This window comes from Falco naumanni, chromosome 5 (genome assembly GCF_017639655.2).
Source record: "Falco naumanni isolate bFalNau1 chromosome 5, bFalNau1.pat, whole genome shotgun sequence".
In the NCBI taxonomy this organism is placed as follows: Eukaryota; Metazoa; Chordata; class Aves; order Falconiformes; family Falconidae; genus Falco; species Falco naumanni.
In genome coordinates this window covers 18799688-18824150 of record NC_054058.1, presented here as the reverse complement: position 1 = coordinate 18824150, position 24463 = coordinate 18799688, and the positions used below count along the sequence as shown (strand labels likewise).

General features: G+C 40.3%; 1 protein-coding gene across 9 annotated transcripts in view; it reads left to right on the top strand.

The window, feature by feature from the left end:
- Positions 1-24463, top strand: part of SOX5 (SRY-box transcription factor 5) — a 341279-nt gene that overhangs the window by 176869 nt on the left and 139947 nt on the right. For all 9 annotated transcript variants that reach the window (XM_040595770.1, XM_040595774.1, XM_040595773.1 and 6 more), the window contains 2 exons: positions 12636-12808; positions 15294-15362. In XM_040595770.1, coding sequence (XP_040451704.1) covers positions 12636-12808; positions 15294-15362 — 242 coding nt within the window. The remainder of the gene's footprint in view (positions 1-12635; positions 12809-15293; positions 15363-24463) is intronic.

The following is a 24463-nucleotide window of genomic DNA, read 5'->3' as shown; positions in this document are numbered from 1 at the left end:
GCAGCATTCAGTAAAGAATAGAATATGATACGCTCTTGGAAGTTAATGTATTGGTACATGTGCAAAGATAGTGTTATTTTAATGATGTGTGCCTTCCAGCCTGTCACTCGTAAGCCACTGGCATTAGTTTGCACTAGTCCGCTGACTTATGCAAGTTGGAAAGTATGCCACTTGCTTTCCTTAGCTTCTCCCCAAGAAGCTGTAATTCAAAAATATATATATGTATACGTTACATATGTAGGATAACTTTATAGCCGAATATAGTGCTTCAGCCGCAAATAGGCTAAGATATTATTATTATAACAGAGGGCCAAACCCTGGGTTCTTTATTCCCACTGAGCATGTTTGCTCCACGTGCGTAAAGCAACAGGTTGTGAAGAGACAGGGTAGCCACTGGGCTTATCTGCGAGTTCTGTTTTTTAAAAGTATATTGTTTTAAAATAGCATCATCGGCTGCCACAGACTGATGAGTCTTTAAGATCTTTTAGGCCTGAAGTACACAGGCAGCTTTCATACCCACTTTTGGGTGTGTGTTTCAGCAGTTCTTGCATGTTGTCTGGAGCCTCTTAACTCTGGACACGCTGGAGCCTTTGGAAGGACTCGCAGTGATTCTCCCTCTGCCTTTGGACTCGGTGAAGCTGCCCTGAGAAGTGCTGCACACTGAGAAGGCGGTCTGTTCCCAGTCCCTATGATCTTGTTCTGTTGGAGGGCAATCTTTTTTTCTCCCTTCCTCTCTTTCCCTTTCACAAGCTAAACTTGAAAGCGGCAGCAGCAGCTATATGCTAGCACGAAAGAAATTCAACAGTCCTTTCAGTCTTGCCTGGGGGGAGGATGGGGAGCAACAGCACAGCCTCAAAGAAGAGTTTTCTTTGCTTTAATTTTTGTTTTTTAGCTTCATATTTTGAACACAAGTCGAGTTATTGTTCTGTAGCTCTGTTCAAAAGCCTCACATCTGAGGCTTTTTAGTGCGACTGTGGTTCTATGGTTGGGGGCATGGTTATTAGGTGTTTGGATCAGGTTTGGCAGTAAGCTGTGAAAACAGGCACTGGTTTATTTTTCCTACTGACTGCCGTGACAGTTGCAATTATTGTCCATTGTTCCTAGGTGGCTAGAAAGGAGGGAGGATACAATAGAGCATTGCCCTCTGGGGGTAAATGAATTTGACTTACAGGTTCTTGGGGGGTCAGGCAGGCTGATTATTTAGTGCCCAGGAATGTGGTTTTCATGGCACCGCCAGCCATGAGCGGCCAACAAACAATGGCTCAGCTGTATTGCAGCTGTATTTAGTGAGGCAACATGAAAGGTGTGCAAGTTGAGCTGCTTTATACTCACGTACGCGTGTCCAAACACACGTATATTATGCTAGAAAATGTTTTTGTCCTTCTATAGGAACATAGAGTTATTAAGTTTTCCAGTTGTGATTTTTTAATTAACTTCTCCCTGTATTTGGCCTGGCAGCTGTATTTTTTTTTTTTCCTTATTTCTCTATTAGTGATATTTGGAAACCCCGCACAAGTAGCGTCTTATTATTAATACACCCTGGAATGTGGACAGCACTAGAAGCTGTACTGCCCAACTGTCTTAGGAACTGCATAGTTTTTTCCATGTAACTGTTCAAAATTTCATTGTGTTTTTCATTAGATCTGGGGGAGGTTTAGTATGTCATGTGCTAAAGTCTCAGCACTAGGCTACATATTGTTAATGCCCAAGTCTGTGTTATTACCATTGAGTTTTATTCTCTGGGAGAGATTAAAAGAAAGGGAGATGAAGCAGAAGACTTTATTTTCTATTAGTGTGATTTCTTTTAAGTTAGAAAGCAGTAATATTTTATTAAAGATGGGGGAGTTGGTGAATGGCTGGAAGTTGCCAGACTCCCACATTTTGTATTCAGTTGTTCCTCTTAGTTCCTTTGTCTTTCGGCAGCTACTTTAAGCCCCCCTTTCTTCGTCTGCATGCCTGTAAAATGGGAGAACCATCCCTGAGTATGTGCAGAGGTCTAGCTACAAGCGACAAGATCACAGTTAAGAAGGATCTATGTATGTCCAGTTACTAATGGAAAAGGAAATGTGATACTGTGCTCCGAGGCTTGACTGAAAGGTGCTGCAAGGGAATACTCTTCTCCTTAAATGGAGCAAAATCTAGAACCTTGCGTATCTGCAGAAATTTTAACTGAAGTGCCTCTGTTTGGAGAGGTAGTCTGGGGCTAAATAATTTATACAGTTTGGGCACTGGAGATTTCTTAAGAAATTTTGTTTCAAAATCCATGGAATTTTTACTCTGTTCAAAACAAGTCTACAGTAAAACCCGCAAAACATGCTGTTAAATTGAAATATTTTAAAATAAAGCTGTAAAACTCTATATTGAATTGGTTAAAGCCTGTTCAAACTTACTTATATCCATCATATTCAAGAACGGGGCTCAAAAGACCTCTGGATTATTCACGGATAATGCAGTTTATTGGATTCAGTGGAGCAGAGAGAACTTCAGGTCTCAAACCGATCATCTACAGGAAGGAAAATTATACCCCCTTTCTGCTTTCAGCTTAGCCACCTGATCCCTGTGCATTGCAGGGTGAAAGTGGCTGTTTTCCTCCAAAGCGATGTTACTGATTCCAGCAGATGCAGCATGTAGGCTGGGCTGTTGGTAGCAAAAGGTATAAGAAGTCTATTGCCACACTCTTCGATGTCGGTGGCCATCCCTATGCTTAGAAAATTAACATGAAACATCTGTTTCACTGGCATTGGGCCTCCCCTGAGCAGACTTCAATGAACGGTGCTGGCCTCCCAGGTGGCCAGGCGCATCGTGAGGTGCAGTCTTGCTAACGCTGATGTGAGACAGCTTTAACCACGATGGGAACTCTTTTTAAAACTTCCCCAGCGTACACAAAGCCTTTCTGCTAATCTTGTCCATCTCTTGCTTATTGAGAGTTGTCAAGAAATAATAATACATATTTTATATGTTCTCCACTTAGCTAATTTTGAATAGGTGTGTGGAACAAAAGGCTAAACTGACTTTTGTTTCCAATCTTTCTGAGTTGGTTTGCTATTGAAGTGAAGGCGTTTTTCACAGTGATTGCACCTGAATCTTTCAAGAAAGACCAGGCAAGTCTGAACCTGATATTTTTTTGTTGTTGTTTGAAAATCCTTTTCCATTGTACAGGTTAGTTCCTAAACAACTCGGGTGAAGTGTTTCCTGCATTCATTGTTAAAGGGAATCAGCATTAGGGTAAAATCAGCTCTTCATTGTATCCACTTAAATGTAGGTGACTCCAAAGAGGGTACTGGAGTAACCACAAGTTTCTGAGTGTAATTGAATGAAAGATTAGGCTACCAATCCTAATCCTTAATGCATGATAAGACAGACATTCTTTTTGTGTGGGAAACTGGGTTCCAAGTTACGTGAAGTATCAGTGCAGGTATTATATCAAGCTGTGTTTGATGTGTGATAGAGCTGTGTTTGCTGAAGACTCTAATTTTGCTTATACGTCAGAAGATGGGGCATGAGAGACTATGCAGTGAACGGTCTTACAACTGCCAATAATGGATAAAGAGAAATAATCCATTCAGCAATACTATAGCTCATCAGAGCCCATGAATTAAAGACATATGTTATGTAGATTCAATGTATGGATTAAAACGGATAATCTGGTAGGTGACACACAGAATCTTGAGATAAGTGTGCTATGCAGATTCGGTATATGGATTGTGACGGATAATTCCATTTAAGTAATGCTGGACAAGTTGAAGACAAGTAAGCTTTGAGTAGTGCTCAGGTTATGTGCAGTAATCCAGTGAGTGACACTTTGGATCGCATAATCTGTAAACTGAAGACAAGGAAGCTAGGGATTCTGTGTTTAGATGTGGACAAGAGGAAGGAGGGGGAAGAGAAGAGAGGTAATTCATGGGGAATACTCTGGGTTTAAACCTTTGACTAATACAGCACAGATCCCCAGGAGATGTGTGAAAACTGCACACTTTCTTAGGAGCGGTGTGAATTTTGCACTTGCAAATTAATGGTTGAAAAAATGTTTGCAAACTTGTGTCAGATGTGGACGTTTTGCATTATTTTTTGTGGATAGTATTGTATTTGGAGTGGGGAGAGAAGGAGGGTGAGAGTCATAAATGAAGGAGGTAAGATAAATTCAATACTTATTGCAACCTACTTAGTATCTCTGTGTTTGTTTTTTGGGGGTGTTTAATAGTAGCAAATTGCTGACAGTGAGCTTTAGTCCTTTGTTAATATTTCAGAAATGCTGGGGGGGGCAGGGAATAGAACCTGCCCAGCGGCACACAGGGAAACCTAAGTTTTGAGAGGAAATTTGGCAGCTGCCGAAATAGTGGAGGTTGGTCACAATGCAATATGATACTCTCAGGCTGCAGAGAAGGAGACGGTGCCAACTGAGCCACACCAACGCAGAAAGTCTTTCAGGCCAAATGAAAGCCTGAAATGGAGATTGTGACTGGATGGAGCTGCTCCTATTTGACCTTAGAGCGGCAGGTTAGTTGAAGGTAGTATCTGTGGAAGGGAGGATTGGAGGAATCTTTTTTTTTAGAGCATCTAAAATGCAAAAAATGCGAATTTGTGACAAAGCAGCAAGTTTGGGTTCTTCCAGATTTATGTAATTTTTTTTTTAAAGGTACTTAATTTGATCAGAAAAAAATCAGGTTCTGTTTAAATGAAACACAACTTTTCTTTTTAAGAAGTGCTTATTAATAGAGAGAAGAGAATAAAATTGAACTAATTAAAGTAGCAAATGCCAGTGGCTTTATTTTGTTTGAACATATGGAGGCCAAACCACTATATTTAAAAATCAGTGTGAGGGTTGGATGACAAAAGGGACCTAAAGCAGTTCTTTGTACTGAAATTACCTGAAAGATGTGCTGATAGAGATGAATGTTGCTGAGCTACAACTACCAGTTTGTCAAAACAAAGCAAATATACATACACATACGTATTTTTTACAGGTTTTCCTGCTGCTGCGTGAAATTCCAGCAGCAAATGCCATTTCTGTAGCCTAGTTCTAGCTTGTTGTCTAGACAGTAAAACAATGAATAACCTTTGAGAAATAGTCTCAATACAAATGTTGTCTATTCCTTTTGTAACCTTGACAATAAGTTACTAACCTGGTTGAATACCAAGCTTTGTTTGCAGTCTGCTGTACCAAAACTTTTTCTAACAGCAAATAAAGAATACTCAGTGACCACTTCTTTCCAGCATTGCGAAATAGTAATGTGCTGGTCTGTTATAGAGCAGACGGCTAAGTTTTTGTCCCCACAGAATATTAATTCTTGAGGGTAGTAATGGCAAAAGATGGTAATTGTTCATCATGTGTTTTTATTCATTCTGCAAAGTCTTCCACTGAAACTTAAAAGATTAAGAGTGTCTGTATGCTGAAATAAATAACTTCCTTCTAGCTTGCTATTCTAAAAAGGATTTTTATTTGTCAAACAGAAAACAAGATTCACTACATAAATCTGTAGGTACAGACAAATCAGTTTGAATTCTGGGCTTTTTCTTTCCTTGTTTCTTTTTCTGGTGGCTGAGGCTTGCTGAGTCAAAAGCAGTCAGAAAGTTTTCTTTTATTATGCTGACTTCCCATATCAATCAGATGAAGTAATTTAATTTAGCAAGGTAGGTAGTTGTAAGCGATGCAGTCATTGTGTAGTAAAGTTGGCTTAAATACTTAATGATAAATGCCAGTTTTTAGATGTTTATGTCCTGGCAGCTCCAAGATTTACTGGCCTGAAAAGCTGTGTGCCAGTCCAAAATAAAACACTTTCTGAAGTATTGATAGGGAAGCATCAAGGGAATTTGCACACGTGCACAAGCACATACCCACATCCACCCACCAACACATACCAGCAAGTACGTAATTTAAAGTATATACTTATTGCTTGGTCATAAACATTTGACATTTGTGTTCAAAGACAGAAGAAAGAAGAGTTTAAATTCTGCACTTACCTCAGCCAGTTAGATGTGTTTATCAGACTACGTTTCCTGAAGGCACGTAACACCAGGTCCCCATTGCCTCACATATACACTGTCGGGTGACGTCAGCAGCGCAGCCGTCTGTGCTGTGCAGCAAGGGGAGAATACTCCTCTTTAAAATTGTTGCATTATAAATAGATTTTTTTTTTTCAGAGAGAGCATGACAAAGATTAGTTTGCTTTTAAGTAGAAGATGACTAGGTGACCTGTCTATTTTACTTTCCTGCTTTCCTTACCGAGCAGGGTAATGTTGGGTTTGGATTTCTTATGTGGCAGAGCAAAGTTAAAGCTGGGGTGGGGAGTGGGGAAAGAAAAAGAGTTGATGATGGGATGAGAATGAAACTCTTAAGAAAAGATACCAGAATGAAACCCTCAAGAAAAAAATACTTATTATATGTAGTGCTGATATTTTTTATTATTATTTGAATATAGTAAGTGCTAGTAGGGGTTTGATTCTTCTGAGGACAGTTTAGTTAATAGGCTGTTCAGTTTGAAAAAGCTCCTTCTCGTCTCTTTTTCAATTTTGTATCAAAATCGTTACATCCCTAGCTGAAAAATCACACTGAAAAAACAAACTGCTGCAGGAAGTGCTTGGAGGTGACTCAGTTTTTAGCTGATGTATGGGTTGTAGTTGTGTCCTCATCACACTGTCTGTTGCATCAGAGTAAAGTTAGACAGAAACTGTGTTGTGGCATGGTTTGGTTTGCTTGCTGAGTTGGATGGCATCAATAATTGCTTCATTCATAGGTACCCCTAGAACCCTACCTGGTATCAAACTGGGTCAAGCAAAGATTTAATTATCTATTTAACATGTATCCCTGTTAAAGTCAGTAGGAAAATTCTTGGCCTTACTGAAATAGTTCTGCTGGTGACTTCAGTGAGGCCAGCAATAAAATGGCTTATAGCGCATAAAGGTAAGAATTACTTTAGGCAAGTTTCTACAAACATCTCAGTTTTTTCTTAAAAAAAAAAATGCATACCACTACCTTTCTGCCTGCTCACAGTCTTGAAGAAGATCAGTTAGCTGATGCTTTTTAAAAAATGCTCTATACTGCATGCTGCAATTATTATAATACATCCTAACGTTATTTCAATACAGAGTAGTTAAAAATATTCTTATTTCCATTTAATGATTTTTCTTCCCCCCCCCAAACCTGTGTAGATACAGGAGGATTTTTTTTTTTCTTTTGTAACCATAGTTAATGATACAAACGTAATGCAATACTATTGTGTCTTCCAGGCTTTGTACTCACACATTGTTTTCTTTGATTTTTCTTTGAAAGACAGATGCTGACAGTTCAAAAGCTATTTATGTAATTACTTTGATAGTAAACTGACTCGGGGGATAAATTTCACTGTCTGTATGGGTGTGCGTGAGTGTGCACATGAGCACCCCTGATTGATAACATTCCTAGCAGTTTGAGACATGTCAGAAGGATTGAGGAGAGCCTTGCCACGTCTCTGCCCCTTGCAAAATATGCTGGGTGCCGTGCGGATGTGAGCGGATCCGTAGGCTGGCTGCAGGCAAACATTCTCATTGCTTGTGCATTTGCAGCAAAAGCTTCAAATGCCTGTTAAGAAAATATTGGCTTTCCTAATTTCTCATTTACATTCTCATTCTGTCTAATAAATTATAATAAAGTATTTACTGTTTTGATTGCAAAATTGGTTTCTCTGCCTTTTTTTTTGCTTTGGTTCTGTTTTGGGTGGATATGCCAAGGTTTCTCCTGTTCGTTTTCTCACTTTAAGTGTGTCATTTGGTCATATTGGTGTCTTCATTCTAATGTTTATTAAAATGTTACTGTCACTGCCAGTCTGAGACTGTGAATCAGAACTAAGAATGTGTAATAGTTTATTTCACATTTGAGTAAATTTCTCTTACTACTTAAACACTATTATGGATAGTGTTGATCTGAGATGAAGTTTAGGTTTGACGATACAGAATGCCACTAATTTGAGTCTTCTTTTATTGCCATCTGCTGTGGGTGTTGCATCCACAAACATGGAGGTTTTTCTTTCCGAATCTCTTTTTGTGGTGGTAGAGAATAAGCTGATGCATCTGGAAAGCATCTTTTCTTGGGCCATTCACTATATCAACCCGTAGTGTATACTTTGATGCCTCTCTTCCCTGAGTTGTTTTGATAAGTTGTGAAATACCCGCATTTTGCCATTGCAGTACAGAGAGAACAGTATGAGCCATACATACATACAGCCATCTCCTGAAAGGCAGGCAGTCTGGTGGTTAAAAAGCTTTGTTAAAGATAAAATGTGCAATATCTATTTGTTGTGGATCTGACGGTAATTAGGAGTAATTTTTGAGGCAGCCATTGATGTGAGCCACTCTCCTTTTACTCCTCACTCAATACCTGTGTGAAGTGGTCTAGCTTGCTGTCAAGTTGTTCACTGCAATAATGGGCACTTGTTTTTTCTCCCAGCCGCGCTGCATAGCTGGAGTGAAAGCACTGCAACTGTACAGATAGTGTGTGTGGAGTACGGGCCAGCTCCAGAACTATTCCCAACTCTGTACTACTCGGAGGAGCTCTAAGTGAGTTTAATAATGAAGTGGCTGAAGGTAGCTGCTGGGGCTGGTGGCTTATCCTCACTGAGGTTTGCACTGCCTCCCAAGTCGTAGCAGCATTAGCCGCCACAACGATAGTTCATTAATTCCCAGGTAGCATAATTTAAGCAACTGTCTTTATCTGGTTGGTGCTGTAGTTAGTTAAAATACTGACATGTTTTGCTCTGTAAGCTGTAGAATTCTTAAAACGGAAAGCCCTTAGGTGCCAAGACACTTCACATGATGATAAAGGTTTAGATCTCATGAGGGTTAACAGAAAGAAAACAGTGACGATAGGACAGAAGTCCACCATCCTTGCCTACCTGCAGTCTACAGCATCTAGAAAGGGATACAAAAATGGCAACTGGTGCTCTATCTCTGCAGTGTGGTTTAATATACCAGAAAAATTTCCTGTCACTAAATGTACTTACGTAGTGACCAAGCTGTTGCCCTCAGCTCACCATTAAATAAATAACATCAGGCATCATTTGGCCTTCATTTGTTATGCAAACTAAGTAATTTATGAATCAACTGTGAAATGGCCAGTTTGTTGGCCATTTTCATGAAAGATATTATAGAAAAGGTGTGCTAGATAGTAAACATGGAAAAACCCAAACAAACTGAATGCAAACACTTTATGATCAAGACAGTCTGGTTCAAGTACTTCTTTTAATTTTCACACTTTTATAAGCCAGCAGTTTTCTGCAAGAAAATTCAAACCAATCTGTCGTTCATCATCAGTGGGGCTTATATAGGTCTGTGGGTAAGGCAAGGGGAAATCTAGCACCAAGCTCACCGACTCCCAGCAGACCCACACATCTGGTCTCTCTTGCCTCTGGTTTTGTGCAGGTCACTTGAGAGTGTGGCTGCCTGAGTACTTATTTTGCAAGGAATGATACCATAAAGACTTGAAATTATAATTAAGTGTTATTGAAGTTATTAGAAGGACGTGCTAAACACATGAAAATAAAGTACCTACTAAGCCATGTTTTCCGGAAAGTATTCTCCAACAAGAGATTTTCTTTAGCACTTGACTGATAAATTCTCCCTTTTGGTTTATTAGCAAACTGAAATTGCTCAAGAAATACAAAGCGAGGAGGCTGACTTTTGTCATACTACTTCCCTTCCATTTTTAGAAGCTGAAGGAATTATGCATTGTACTTGTAAAGTTAGTACATAAAGCCCGTCACTTCAGGCACCTCAGAGTTTCTTTAAATACTGAGCAACAGTGAAGAGACAGAGTTTGGTGGATTTGCCCACAGCTGCATGGCTGCAGCGTGCCTGCAGCTCCGGCGTCTGCACCAGCACCTCAGTACCCTGAGCACTTGCTCTTAGTTCATCCAGTCTTTCCTCTCACTCCTGCAACTCAAATAAAGCTGCTGTTTTCCCGGGGAAGAAGTTTTTTTGGCTTCTCTCTAGGTAAATCAGATTAAAGAAGGTCCTGTAGGTGGATGGCCCTGCAGTTGCGCAGGTGTTCCGCGTCGTGCTCGGGGCGGTGGCGCGTGGAGCCTCCTGCTCCCTCTCGGGAAGCACAGCCTGAGCTTTGCAGCGCAGGGCTGGCTATCAACATTGCTTTTCCTGCCGCTGTCGGTAACTAACTCTGTGACCCCTCTGTCAGTTTACACATATGGAAACATTTTTCCACCTTTCAAAGGTGTGGTGGGGATTAATTTAACTTTACAAAGTGCTTTTTGATTCCCAACTGAAAGCTACTGTAGGAGCTCAAAATACACTGATGAACCAGTACTGGCTGAGATCTTTGATCTGTGTGAGTGTATTTGTCGAACAGTTTATTTGACAGTGATTCCTTTTTGCTTACCCTAACTTTAGGAATAAGCCAATCCTGTGTTTTCCTGCTTTCTCTAGGTCCTTCTCCCTCCCTCTCTTGTGCACACTCACCCCTCAGTAAAAGTTTGGAATAAAATATCTGCTGAGTGAATAAATAAAATATGTAGTTTTCAGATGTTTTAGTGTTCCCAGCGTGTTATACTGCCAGTGTCAGGATACTGATAGTCTTCATTAGACGAGCATTACAGTAAACCGACACACTAGCCACGGGCAGGATGAGGAAGGGACTGCCTTCTAGAATAATTCTGCTGTGCCACTTGGAAACACTGCACCCTTTTTCCTAGGGAAAAACAAATGAAGGATGGAAAAGTGGCAATAGAAATTTCTGATTAATTATCTGGCCAGGTGGCAAATGCATTACTTGTAACAGTTCTCCGTCTCCAATGTTTGAAATAAAAATCCCAAGTTAAAAGTGTTTTCTTCAGCAGTGTTAGTATTTTAGCACTGGCTTCCATACTTTTCACAGTTTTTAGCAGAACAGGTTTAAAGTCCTATGGTTCCTGTTTCAGTGTGTTTCTCAAGTTTCCAGCTTGTACCACAGGTTTTTTGGAGGCTATATCTGAGAATATTCTGCTGTAGTTCTTTGTTATGTGATGAGAATATTTTCACATAAATCTCAAGCATCTTAATATGAAGTTAATCAAGTTACATTTCCTTTATAGGAAAATGTTGATTCTTTGTGTTTTACCACTTGTATATGGCTGCCTGCAAATGTATTTAAGGACCTGCAGTTGGCTCACATAGCAAATGGGAGGTTGCTTGGGAACACAAGGTTGAAATTAAGAGAATGTAAATTAAAGTAACTATCAAGCAAAGAGCCCTAACAGTGACACCTCCAAGGCTGTGGTACAGTCTTCCAAAGAAAGCAGTGGATGATTCACTATTTCAGACATTTCAATCCCATCTAGAAAGCTGTAGTAAATATATTGTAGGGAACATTCCTGCACTGGCAGGGGGGTAGACTAAATGAGCTATTACCAGTAGCTCTTTTCCATGTCTGACTGATAGTTGGCTAGGAACATGTTTAGTATAGTCGCCAATTTCTCTTCTTTTTTTTTTCCTCACTTGGAGAGCACTGGTGACATTGGCAGAAGAGCGCTTCCTGTGTTTGAGAAAGGTTTGTGTGGCAGGGTTGTCCCAAAAGCAGGCTATTTTCAGAGGAGGCATAGACACTGATAGCCTTTATCCTTTTCTGAAGCTTTTTTAGAAAGGGTTTCATAGGATCTGACTCATGCAAGAGGGTGTGGTGGTATTGGAGATATCTGTGAATTAGCTGCAACACATATTTTCTGGTCTTTTAAATTCAAAGTCAAATGATCCTGGATATACTAATAGTGCCATTTTTTGGTTGAGAGTATGATTCATAGTTTTTGATTTTTCCTGGATTTTTTCCTTCCCTTATAACCCATGTCCTTCTGGGTAGAATGAGAATTTTTACAGAGTGATTATGACAGCGAGGTAGTCAGTTTGTCTGTCTGTGTCTGCTGAACTCTCCTGTTCTCCTTTACAAATGAGAGAGATGGTGGGTTACGCTTAACTCAGTTTGTCTGATATGCTTAGGCAATACTTTTTCCATTAAAAATACTCATCAGTGTCAGCAACAGCAATAGTAGTTATTGACAATTTAAATACTATATAATTTCATCCTAATCAGGGCAGCTGTAGATGACATAACAGGTAGCGTGCTGACAGCTGGTGTGCGCTGTGCTGCTAACAGCGAGAAGGCTGGGTGTGGGGAGCTGGAGAGGTATCCAGCACCCGGGAGACTTCCCTGCTTCCACTTGATTATAGAGGGACGTTAATACACATCTGACAATTTCTGTAGGTGTCAAAGCATTGACATGTCTTTGTCAGAAGTTTTTGACAAAAATGTAATTGTCTTTCAAAACTGGAAGTGTTGGGTTTGATCCCCACAAAATATAAACAGTGTTTAAAATTTGAAACTGTTTCAAAACAGGCAGCATCCCCCCCCTCCCTTAATCTGATAAGGCAACGGAAAATAGATGAAAGGGCAAGGAAACATTGAAGGAGAACACCGGATCAAAGCATGTGTACAGAATTATCCTCCATGGCTCATTTTGCTATAGAGGGACAGGTCTTAACGCGCAGTGTATTGCAATATGCTGCAGCTCTTTGGTTCTGCTAAAACTTTGCTTACAGTGAAGCTGCAAAATAAAAAACCTGGCTAGCTCTAAATTTCCTCTTTTCTCTTTACTATTCTTTTTTCACCATATGATGCCCAGGGACTCCAGAAAGCCTAGCTGAGAAAGAAAGGCAGCTCATGGGTATGATCAATCAGCTGACCAGTTTGCGAGAACAGCTGCTAGCAGCTCATGATGAACAGAAGAAACTGGCTGCATCACAGATCGAGAAACAACGCCAACAAATGGAGCTGGCTAAGCAGCAACAAGAACAGGTGAGTGATTATTATAGTGGCTTTCAGCTTAAATAATTTTCTAGGAGGACTTTCCAGTAGTTTAGCTTTTAGGGTTGATACTCTGAAGTTTGTTCTCCACCCAAATTTTTTTCCATTTGTTTTTTTAGGTGAAGATGTTTGAACAAAAGCATATTGGAAGAATACTTTAATTTGCCATATATAAAGGGACGCTCTTTGTCTTATAAAGATACACTTTCCGTTTTGGAGGTATTCTCTTCCAATAGCGTTTGTTGTTGTGGGTTTTTTAAAATAAGTGTAAATAAGCATGCAAATTCAGTCCTCCTGAATAATCTTCCAATGCTGCTTGAATTCAGTGGTGCCAAACAGGTATAAAAGGAACAAAATGCAGCACTTGGTTTGTAATGTGAGAAATGAAAAGATTGGTTTTGCCAACTGTGGAAAAAAGTGAGGGAGAAGAATATAAAGTCAGTGAACAAGTGTGACTTTTTTTCTTCTGCACTTGAGAGGCTTGATTGCCAGCTCTTGCAAATATACCTTCCACTGGAAAGGCAAACATGTTTTCACATGTGAACAGTTCCATTGTGCATACATGGCCACATGACATTTTATGCAAGAAAATAACTTTTCTAACAAATTTGTACCATGCAGGTCTTAATAGAAATGAATGTCCATTTTTTGTACCTGAACATGAGCAGAGAATACTTGGACATCTGGTTTAAAATTTTGTCAGGAGTACATACTGATCTGCCTGACCATTTATTTCAGCTTGTAATGAAATGTGGTTATATTACAGATTTGCAGCTATGTGAATTTTATGAAGCTTGTGGAATTCTTTGGATGCTGCCATAGTTGTCATACTTCAATGTTTGTATTGTACCAAGCAAGTCTTTAGATTCTAAGCTACTGCTGACAAGTTCAGACCTTGGGGTTTTTAGCCTTGGTTTTCTCTGGTTTTGATTATTTAAAACCCTTATCTTAAATACTATCTGTTTTGGCCTCACACCTGAAATCCCACACAGGGACAACAGGAGAAGTGACTTATCTATTAAACTAGAGAATTTGTATCCCCCATTGTTTACATGGGTAAGTTAGATGAAGGTGTGAAGGTGGAATTGGCAGGATTCTTCCACAAGGCAATATCCTGCAGGAGCTATTTCCCTTGCCCTAACTTTTAAAGTCGGTACTGCTAAAGGATGGCTGAATGATCTGAAAGTGACAAAGAAAATTGAGAGAATGGGAAACAGCAGTAAGAAATCCTGCAAGATTATTATTAAGATAACTAGGATTTCTTTTAATTTAAGAAACTGTATAATTCTGCATTATGTAGAAATAAAACAACCAAACTTTCAAAAAAATGTATTGATAAAAATTATTTTGGTTGCTGAAAGAATCAGCTCTAGAAAGAAAACACTTTTTTAATCTTTTAGATACGGTGTTAACTATAAGTGAGTGTTTCTTATGCTGATTATTTAATAATAGAGGAAAATACCTAAGGGGAAGAATGCACAAAATTCCTCCCAGTAAGTATGTGTAAGTTCCCATCTGACCCTGAGATGTGTACACATACCACAGGGAAAGAGCAATACTCCTTCTAATGTTTGTACTGCGGTGCTAGCTATTCATGAAAGCAGAGCTTTTGTGATGACTCAAGTGAGTTTTTCAAGTTTGCTTTTTAAGTTTGAGCTATACAATGGCTTATCTCCATCAGTTCTCTGAGAAGTCTAATTTGGTTCCATTACTGTCTGCTTTTTCCTTCACTGTGTATAAAATGTGTCGACAGTAAGGTTCCCAATCTTGTAGTCAACGGAGAGGGAAAATGGAAGTCCTTATGGAAAGCGCACATGACTTTAAGACGAGACTTACAACAACTCCATCCACTTCTATAATCGCTTCCCGTGTTGAGCTGCATAGCCTCGCACTGCTCCCGTAGTTCCTTCAGCTGACAGACATATTGAAGAGTCAGTCATTTTCCCAAACCCAGTTCCAGCCTTTTGGTGTCTGTTTCTGCATCAAGGAAATAACACACACTAATACCTTCCTCCTGGGTGTCAGGTTTCCTTTTTTTTGGAATAGGTGGTGCCAAACATGAAAAGAATATTACTGTCCATCCTACTTTTTTACCTTTCCTGCCTTCTCCTACTATTTTCCAGTTTCTCTGCCAGTATTATTCTTCCTCCAGCAAGTTGGAGCTCACTTTTGGGGGATTTTAGCAGTGCCATTTCAAGCAGTGAGAGAGGAGATTTTTGCATCAGTGCTTCTCTTGATACCTAGCACAACATTTTTCCATAAGATTCCCTTTCGCACTAGTATTAGCTGTGAATTGCTCCTGAACATGAGCCTCCTGCTTCAGCAGCAGTGTGGGCTGTTGCTGTACCTGCTCCTGAAGGTTTCTTAGCTTAATAGAACAGTTTAAAGAAGCAAGCAGGATGGAAGTTTCCTACGTACTGACCCCAGGAATGGTGATACATAATCCTCATGTTTTTTCTCTGCAATTTCTTCACAGATTGCAAGACAACAGCAGCAGCTCCTGCAACAGCAACACAAAATTAACCTTCTTCAGCAACAGATCCAGGTCAGAGACTGTGTCTCCACCCATGCCCATTATCTCTCTTTCCTTCTTTCTGTTTCCCCATGCTTTCCCTCAGCCATTATTGTTATAGTTTCTTTAAGAATCTCTACAGATGGCTTATATCTTATTTATGGAAACACATGAGGTTGTTACCTGACATGAAGCAAAACAGGTCAGTTTCTGAAAGGCTGTGTATGATTAAAGCAGCTCCTATAGGATCACAAAGCAGGTGTGAGAGGAGCTGATCATGTAAGCAAGGGTTTGCAGGATCAAATTGTCTTTCAGCTGTAGATCAGGAGTGGCAAAAGTGTTGCCAGAAAAAGCTGGATTGGAATGGATCTCCTACAACTCTGTTTTAGAGGCTTTGCAGAAGTGAATCTTCAGTGATCAGTAATCAAGGGTACCTCCCTCCCTCTGCCCCAGGTGTTGAAAGTCCAGAAATTTTCAACACTTCGGGTGAAGTATTGTCTGAGTGAGAAACTGTTCAAAAAGATGGTTAGATACAGACGAACAACTATAAGTCCTAGGTATGTACAAGTTTACTCCTAGTAGTAGAAAAAAGTTGTTAACCCAGCATAACCAGTAAACTTTAACCTCTTTTTTCCTTAAAGTATTCAGAAGTTTGTTTTCATGCCATTGACTGTATTTCATTACTTTTCCTCCGTGTGTATATGCGCGTGTCCCTGGTTTGGGATTAATGCAAATCAGTTTGCCCATGAAAGTTTTCACAGACTACCAAAGGAGGGCTTTGACATATTCACAAATATCTAGAATCATGGTAAAATCTCTGGCTGTTTAAGTATGTAATTATGTATAGAGCATTCCCTTCGCTGTGGAAGTGGATGCTGTGTTCTGTTTGTTTAATAACAACAGGATTTTCCTTCCAAAGGTTCTCTTTAATGTTTCAGAATGAGTTGCCTAAAATTATGGGCCATTATCTGTAACTCGTCTAAGAAATTCCAGCAAAATCAGAGGAGTTGTATGGCTTCACGCTAGAAGAAGAACTGGCTCTATCATTTCAGAGGGTATTCTGTCAGTATCAGGACTTGTGTAACTATGAAAAACTTCTGGGAAAGGTCCACCGCTCTGTTATAAAGCAGCTTCTATACAAGATGTGCTTTGCTGAAAATACTTTTGAGATTGACAAGGCCTGGCTTGGCCTTGACCTCTGGGGTTTTTTTTCTTCTTTCAGTCTGTGTGTGGGAGGGATTTTTCTTTATTGCTGTATCTTTATTAAGACTTTAAAAGAAAAACAATAGTAGAACCTCTACAATAGCAAGGAAAGTATTTACATTTTTAGCATTTAGCTATGGCAGTGAGAGAGGAAGTTATTGTATAAGCAGTGAATAAAAATAAATTGAAGTAACATAATTTGACCCCAACCCTTTTAAGTTTTAAGGCCGTGTAGATAAGAATGAAGTATGTCATTTTTAGGGTAGTGGAGAACACTGATTATTGATAATGAGATATAGAGCCTTTCATCTTGTGATCCCTGGTCCAAGTTTGACCTAAGTCAGTAGTAAATGAAAGTCAGCTAGCTACCATCTGATACAAGCTGCAAGCCTAAGAAATGATTTGGAGGTCTGTCTCAAGGGATTTCAGATGAAATATTGACCCTGTTGAGGTCAGAATTTCACCTCCAAGGTCCACTTCACACAAAACCCATCAGATTTGGGGCACCCTCCTTTTGGATGGTCACATGATAAAGGTCAAGAATTGAGCGGGCAGAGAGACAATGTTGTCCTCATTCCCACAGAGATGATCTGTTTGTAGTGAAATTTTGATTATACTGCCTGCCTCTTGACAGTTTTGTGGTTTGCATGGTCCTGAAGTCTCACGAACCATGGTTGCAGTCCAATTACTGTGAAGTCACTGATTAGAAAAAAACATTTTAAAATAAAATAAATCCTTATTGACAATGAATACAAAGCAAAACATTTCTTCTCAATCGCCTGCTTAGTTGACTGTTAGGGAGAAGGAACAATTCCTCAAGAAATTTTCCTTTGTATGTAAATTAAGACAATGAAGTCACCCTAACATGGCCACGTTTAAAACGGTTTGTGAGTTTACAATCAGGTTATAGTAGGTGGAACAAAACTGTGATATGAATGTAGCTGTGAGTTCAGCTTTTCTGACCTTACCCTAATTAATCTAGCAGGCTTCTGTCACATTGGCCTGGAGTTTTTAAATAGCATTAGATTTATTGACAGGGAAATATTCCTACAAAGTCTGGATAACTGTTTGACTTATGTGCAATTGAATGATTAGGCTGCAGTTATGAATACAACCTATTTATGACAAAGGATTCGTTTTACTTGAGCCAATTTTTTCTGAGCTTGTAAGAGTTGCCATAATTCCAGATAAATTATTACACAGAAAAAAGCTATTGAAATATTGTATTGAAAACATAATACCCTAAGGTTAAAAAAAAAGCACAACCTGACTGACCCCATGATTTATGACTCCTTTCTCTAAGTGCGCTAACTTGGAAACAGTTCCCTCTCTCCTTAGCCCAGCACACAATCACCGATCCACACATAAACAGGGAGAGACTGCAACGTGTCTCTCCTCCTGAGAGGACTGCAAATGCCGAGTGTAACTATAGCTCGAGTAAACTCGCCACTTCTGTGATGCTGAAGGAAGATGCATTAGCTACTTGAGCTTAGAAAAATGTACCTGGCAAGTGAGTCTTTAGTTGACAGTATGTCTTTTTCAAGTCCGTCTCTTCCAGATTAACTGGGAGGAGGTGTCACTAGGGCAGAAGACAAACAGCTTGTCTTCATATATAGAGTTAGTAAAGAGGTAATGCTAAACTGGAGAGAAGTTGCAGATTAGATTAAGAATCTGTGTGACCTCAGTATGCTAAAATGTAATCTAGATAGGATTTTGTGTTTTGGCAAATGTTTATGATAATTTTTTTTTCTGCTTTTCAGGATGTTCTAAACCTAATTTGTGAAGAGGTTTGAGTTTCACTGAGTAATTAATAAACCTCCCCCGTCTTATTTTATGCCACTTTGGAATGCGTCCTCCCATGCACACTGCTTTCTGTTCTATTTAATCTTTGTGTGTAATTGTATTGAGAAGGTTTTTGCTTGAACAGTTCCTGCCTGCTGAATGTTTGGGGTCTTCTTCCATGCACACCTCAGACTTGTTGTTTTACCAGAAATGAAACTGGAATGCATGTTCTGTCAACTCTTGTGCATCAGCAGCCCTGAAGATCTCAGGTTGTGTTTCAGAACAGCTCTGTAGTGATCCGCACCTGTAGAACAGGCTGAGGAAAGAACATGGAGACACCAAGTACGGCTCAGCAAGTTCTTCAACTAAATGTAGTATTGTCCTTCAGGGTCTCAGGGGAGCTCTCGTGGTGACCTTCTCATCTTACTTTGTGAGGCCACAATCTACTTCCTGGTGTCCTTGCTCTAGAACATGGCAAAGTCTGGGGCTCTGTAGCTGTCACATCAGGTGGACAGAGAGGGAAAGAAACTTGAAGGCTAGGTGCGCCTTTTTCATGATGCTAAACTAGTCCCCAGGACAGACAGCAAGTGTGCATGGTGTTCTGCCTAGAGGTGTGTCTCTGAGGTGCAAAGTTTTGTGGGGTGGTGCAGTTTACACCTACTCGCTCAGAGGAAAGTCTAGCCCAGGTTGATGATTGAATAGTTTGCTTTGAAGCTCAGTGACAAATGTCACTTTAATGGAACTATATTTAAAACGAAATATGGCTGTTAAAATTCATAAAGCAATTCATATTCAGTAGGGCACTTAATAAAATAGGTCAACCTTGCAGCCTAAATTGTGATAAAACTGATGCTGCTATTCTCACAATTTTGTAGAAAGCCTGACAACGTTTTATGTTTTTCCCTCAAGCCCCAGCTCTTGGAGTCATGTGATGACAAAAATGCCAGCTTTCATTTCTTCAAAATGTAAACTTCCAGCTCTCATATTTCCAGGCAAAATCTGAAACCACAAGCACTACAAGTTCCAAAATTAGAAGGCAAACAAAACGGAGGCCAAATGTTTTTAAACTGTTCTGATTTTTAGTCAAAAATTTTTTTGGAGAGCCCAGCTCAAGATCTTGGAACACTTCAGGTTGCCAATAAATGTAAAACTAAGATCTCAAAGCAGCAAGAAGCAACAGCGCTGCTTTATGTTGTCTCTAACATTTGGGCCACAGTTTTGTTTGACTTTTAAGTTTAATACTGCCAGTACTTGGTTACTAATTTGTTTTCATTTCTGAGTGACTTAGCCCAAGAACTTAGTGCTAGCTGAAACTTGAAAGCAATTCCTGCTAGACAGCAACCATTTGATGAGTTTGTGTGTTTTAACAGAGGATTTTCTTTTTCCTTCAGAGCTAGAGGCTTGTCAGCAGATGTTCTAACAGGACACCTTTTCTGCTGGAAAATATGGACCTCTGAAGAACAGGAGGATCCTGACTAAATTCTGATGCAAAGCTAGAAAGGCATACCTCTATTACGCTCCACCTTTTGCTGGGCACCTGCCCAGATGGCACAGGCATCTCCAGAGGCTGGTGGCACCTCGCCGGCATGCCAGGGGGCCTGCTCCCAGGCGAAAATCTTAGTGTGGCCTCGATGTCCTCAAGCTTTGCAAACCCTTAGCAGCTTGTCTGGCAGGGAGTGTGTGCACCACAGCCCTCCAGAGTCTGTGCCCCTTTGGGCTGCAGGCTTCCTGGCTTTCCTGAGTCCTTCAGCTGCCCTGGGTGTCCTCCCAGCTCCAAATAAGGCTTTCCTTTGTGAGTCTGGATCCAGATTTCCATCCTCCCCACTCACTGTCAGCTGGCCGTGTCCTGTTCCCCATGAGTTGTGCTGGTGGATGGAGAAGCCTGGCTGCACTAGTATGTTCCCAAATCAGAATATTCCCATTCTCATTAAGTTCTGAGGTTTAAGATAATGTTCCAGTTTGGAATGTAATAAAATCTTGAACACTTGGAATTTCCTGCAGGATGGTTAGTCCCTTTTGTGGCCAGATCTATTTTTCAAAATCTAGCTGTATTTTTGGGGAGGAAAGAAGGATTTGGTTTCTGAGTTACACAGAAGTTCAGAAAAATATTTCTTAAGCTTAACATGCAAAGTTTTGAAATGACACAGTTGTTATTGTCAAAACTTTCCAAGCACCAAGAGGCTCTGGGTTGATTCCAGCCTTCCAAAACATTGGTAAAGAGACTGCTTCCAGAGTGCTTTAGATATCATAATGTACCCACACAGTTATCTATGGTGATATTTTTTGTTGTTGTTGTTGCTTTTGAACTCAGGTGAGCAATCTGTAATCCAGAACTGGCTGAATGATATTCAGGCCTGTTTGTGTTCTCTTGGTTTGAGAAAACATTTAGATTTTGATTGACCAATTTCAGATGACTCAGATGAATTTTAATTGTAAAAAGTGCTAGTTTCTCTTTCTTCTTGTGAGAAGACACTGACCGTTTGTACATAGAGAAATGTGAAGATTTGTTCCCTGCCCCAGCAAGTTTTCATTCTAAATTGTACTTCCAGCACAGCTCATCCTTTCATTTTTTGTGTCCTACTGGAAAGCAAACTCCTGTAGGCCACTATGTGAGCTAAATACTCGGAGTACTTTCTGCCTGTAATAAGGAGGGTAGAGATCCTCACCCTTACCTTAATCCTTGCCCTGTTGGTGTCTCCTTAGGGCAACGATAAGGACATGTGAAAGTTCTTTCCTGGTCCCCAGCTTCTTGCATACCTGTAACCCAGAATTCTCTAGGAGGCTTTAAAGGGATGTAGATGATGAGTCCTTCACTTAAGACACAAAAATGAGCAACCACAACATAAGTGCTTGGTTACAGATTTAATGATGTCTGTTGCTTCTGTATTACTGTTTTTCCTGGTATTTCTGAATTTCTAAGAAGTCAGTGACAGCAGAGCAGTGCTTCGTGGTGCTACAACCCCTTTGCAAGCCATTGCACAGCAGAATAGTATTAGTTCTTCTGTAGTTAGAGTCCTCTTTGCATATCAGAGAAAGGTGAGGACAAAAGGTTTCCTTGGTAGGCAATAAAGCCGTTGAAGTGAGAGCCTGATCCAGCTCCCACTGAACATAGTGAAAAGGCTCTTATTCATATTAGTGGGAGTTTAATGAGACCTTTCTTCAGTAGGAAACTGTGAGAAAGTATCTTCCTTCTCACTCTGCAAAATGTTTTCAGAACAGGCTCTGTCCACTGAGATGGGTTGTTGTTTTTTTTGTTTCGTTTTGTTTTTTTGCCAGTGTGGATATGACAGGCTGTGACTGCACAGTCAAACTGAACAAGCTCATAGATTGGGGACATTTTGTCCAGATTCATCATGTGTCAGAAGCAGCTGTTTTCCTGCAACTTATAAACATGGGCATACTGGATTCAGTGAGACAGGCCCAAGAAGGAGTCACACTGCAGCCTTTCCCATGACTTTGCAACCTCTTCCCAAACAACTGAGGTTGCCGGCAAAGAGGCTAAACAATTGTGTCTCACAAAAGCTCTGCAGCTGATGTCCTATCAGTTATCAGAATAACTTGTCTGTCCCTTGAGCAGGAAAAAGCCCCTGGGAAATTAATTATTCAAAAAAACAACCCAAAAAATCATACACAAAAAAAGAAAAAAGACTAGGTTGGGGGAGGAAACAGGGAAAGGGAGGAGGGAACAGAAAAATCTAGGCTAGCAGTCAGGATGAGCTAATTGCTTTCTGTCCTCTCAAGTTCAGCGAATAACTTGTGTGTTTGGTGAAGGATACGATGCACGTACTGTAGAGTAACCTATGGGCCTTTACTTCCTTCCATTACTGAAAAAGTTAAATTATGTAGAAGTGTGCAGATTCATGAGGTGTTTAACTATACTTATTTCTGTGCAGAGCAACATTTTGCACCAATGTACCATGGGTTTACTTCCAAAGGTTACTCACAGAGCAAGCATCTACAGGGAATTTGATCTTGGGCCTTTCCTACACTCTTATACCATCCAGATTTGCTGGCTGGTGTAGGTACACCAATGCAAACAAGGAGAATCTGCTTGAGACTTGTAAAACTTGAATTTATTGAGATGGCAAGGGCATGTTTTCAAGGGAGAAATCAGGTTTTTTGCCTATGCTGAGCTGCACGATTGCAACAGCACTTGCTGATAATGAAACTTTCTCCAGTTTTACCAGTCCAAATGTTCTGAAATTACGAGATTGTTTTGGACTTCATGACTTTTTTTCTTGCAATCTTAGCACCTTTTCTGAATTTCCTTTTTGTTACTGAGCTTTCAGTGTTCCCATTTTCCAGTTCTTTCAGCAAATCACAAGGACAGGCCAGAAACTTATGTTTATTAAAAAACCAAAACAGAACACTGAAACACCCAAAATAATCCAGCAGCTAGGACTGTAAGGAAAATGCCAGCAATCAAATGCAGTCATTGCAGCTGGCAACATTGTACTCCAGGGCCTCGTCTCTGTACCTCTCCCGTCAGCAAGGACGCTCTCAGAGACCTCCTTCTCCAGGGCCCTATCTTACTTTTTGTTTTCAGATCCCTTCTCCATTTTCTGCATCAACTTGAGGCACCCTACAAATGACCACTTCCTTCCACTTCCAGCTCCCCGGCATTGCGGTACTGAGAAATCTTCCTTCCACGGCTGCCAACCCTTTCCCGCATCAACTCTTCTTTTCTGCCAGCCCTCCCTTTTCCCTCCTTGTCGTTGTTTCCATGGTCTTTTTAATGGTTTTGGTCGGTCTTTTATTGGCTATAGAGTGTTGATATGTCATTTTGTGAATGTATTTGTTCAAAATGTGTAGGGTGGTGTACCTGTGTGCATGTGAGCTATGTTCATGTTTGTGTACCCGTGCAGGTATTTACACAGCAGGCAGCAGAGGTACAAGAGCAGAAGGTACCAGTGTAGTTTGTATAAGTGGCTTGAGAAGCTGAACATGAACTCTTTACTGCTGTGATCTTGTCCGTATGGAGTGTGTGCAGTCATGAGCACTTTTGTTGTGCAGCCAAAAAAGGCTGCTACTGCTGCCTCTGCAGTAAGGTAAAGCAGGAGATAACAATAAATTTTTTACTGCTGGCTGGCAGAGGTGTTTAGGATGTGTTTTCTTTATATCTTCATCCGCCCCTAATTGAAGATGCTTTAAAATTGAATGACTAGCAGTCAAAACGTGTTTGCTTCAAGCTGAGAAGAAAAATGCTGGTGTCTCTGCTTCCAAACTGATTGCGCTTTGTACACAACTGACAGCCACAGTCACTTTGAGTGACTGATAAGTGGGAAGCTTTGCCACTTATCAAGGAATGCACGCTGAAAAGAAAGGACTGGAGCCGTTCAGATGCTTTGGCATGTTCAAAATAACATCTCACATCAGTCAGACTCAGAGGCACTAGGAGACATTTCAAAATAAACTTTATATCTATCTATCTATCTAGAGGCAAAGATTCAATTTAACAGACAAATCACTGTGTGGCATCACATCGGCTCTGAAAACGAGAACATCATTATAAGGGTCACCAGTTGCAAAATGACTCAGATAGCTGCATAATTTGAGAGCATTTATTGCAGGCTCTCACCCCCCAGAACCAAACAAAATTTGAAAATTCAGAACTGTGTATCATTCTGCTGATTGCTTTAAATTGGGGGGGTTCATCCTGTTGGCCGAGTAATATTTGGTTTATGTAGCACCCAACATCCTGAAGGATCCTGAAGAGAACGAAACTCTACGCCAAATTCAGCTGTCATTTATTTCCTCTTCAGTGTTATGGAATATGTTTGGGAATATCTGGCTTTAACTAAACTCACAAAATGTTTTTTAGGGTTTTTTAGGAGTTAGTCTGCTTTTTAGTGATACATAGCATGAATAGAATATGGAACTTTTTATGGTATGTTTGTTGGTGATACTGTTTAGCGATACTTATATTAGGAGATTCTGACCTGCAGGAGCTGAGGCGTGAGGGTACATATTCTTGTAGTGATGCTGTAAGGACAGCAGTAACAGCCAATTAGGGTTTGGTTAATCCACTGGAGGTGGTAATGTTTCAGCCTGCCTTAGTAAGTATCACAGGAGTTAACCTGGTAGATCCTTTCCCGCAAACATTGTGTAGAAATACAAGCACGCACACTCAGAGCTGAGTAGGGACGTGG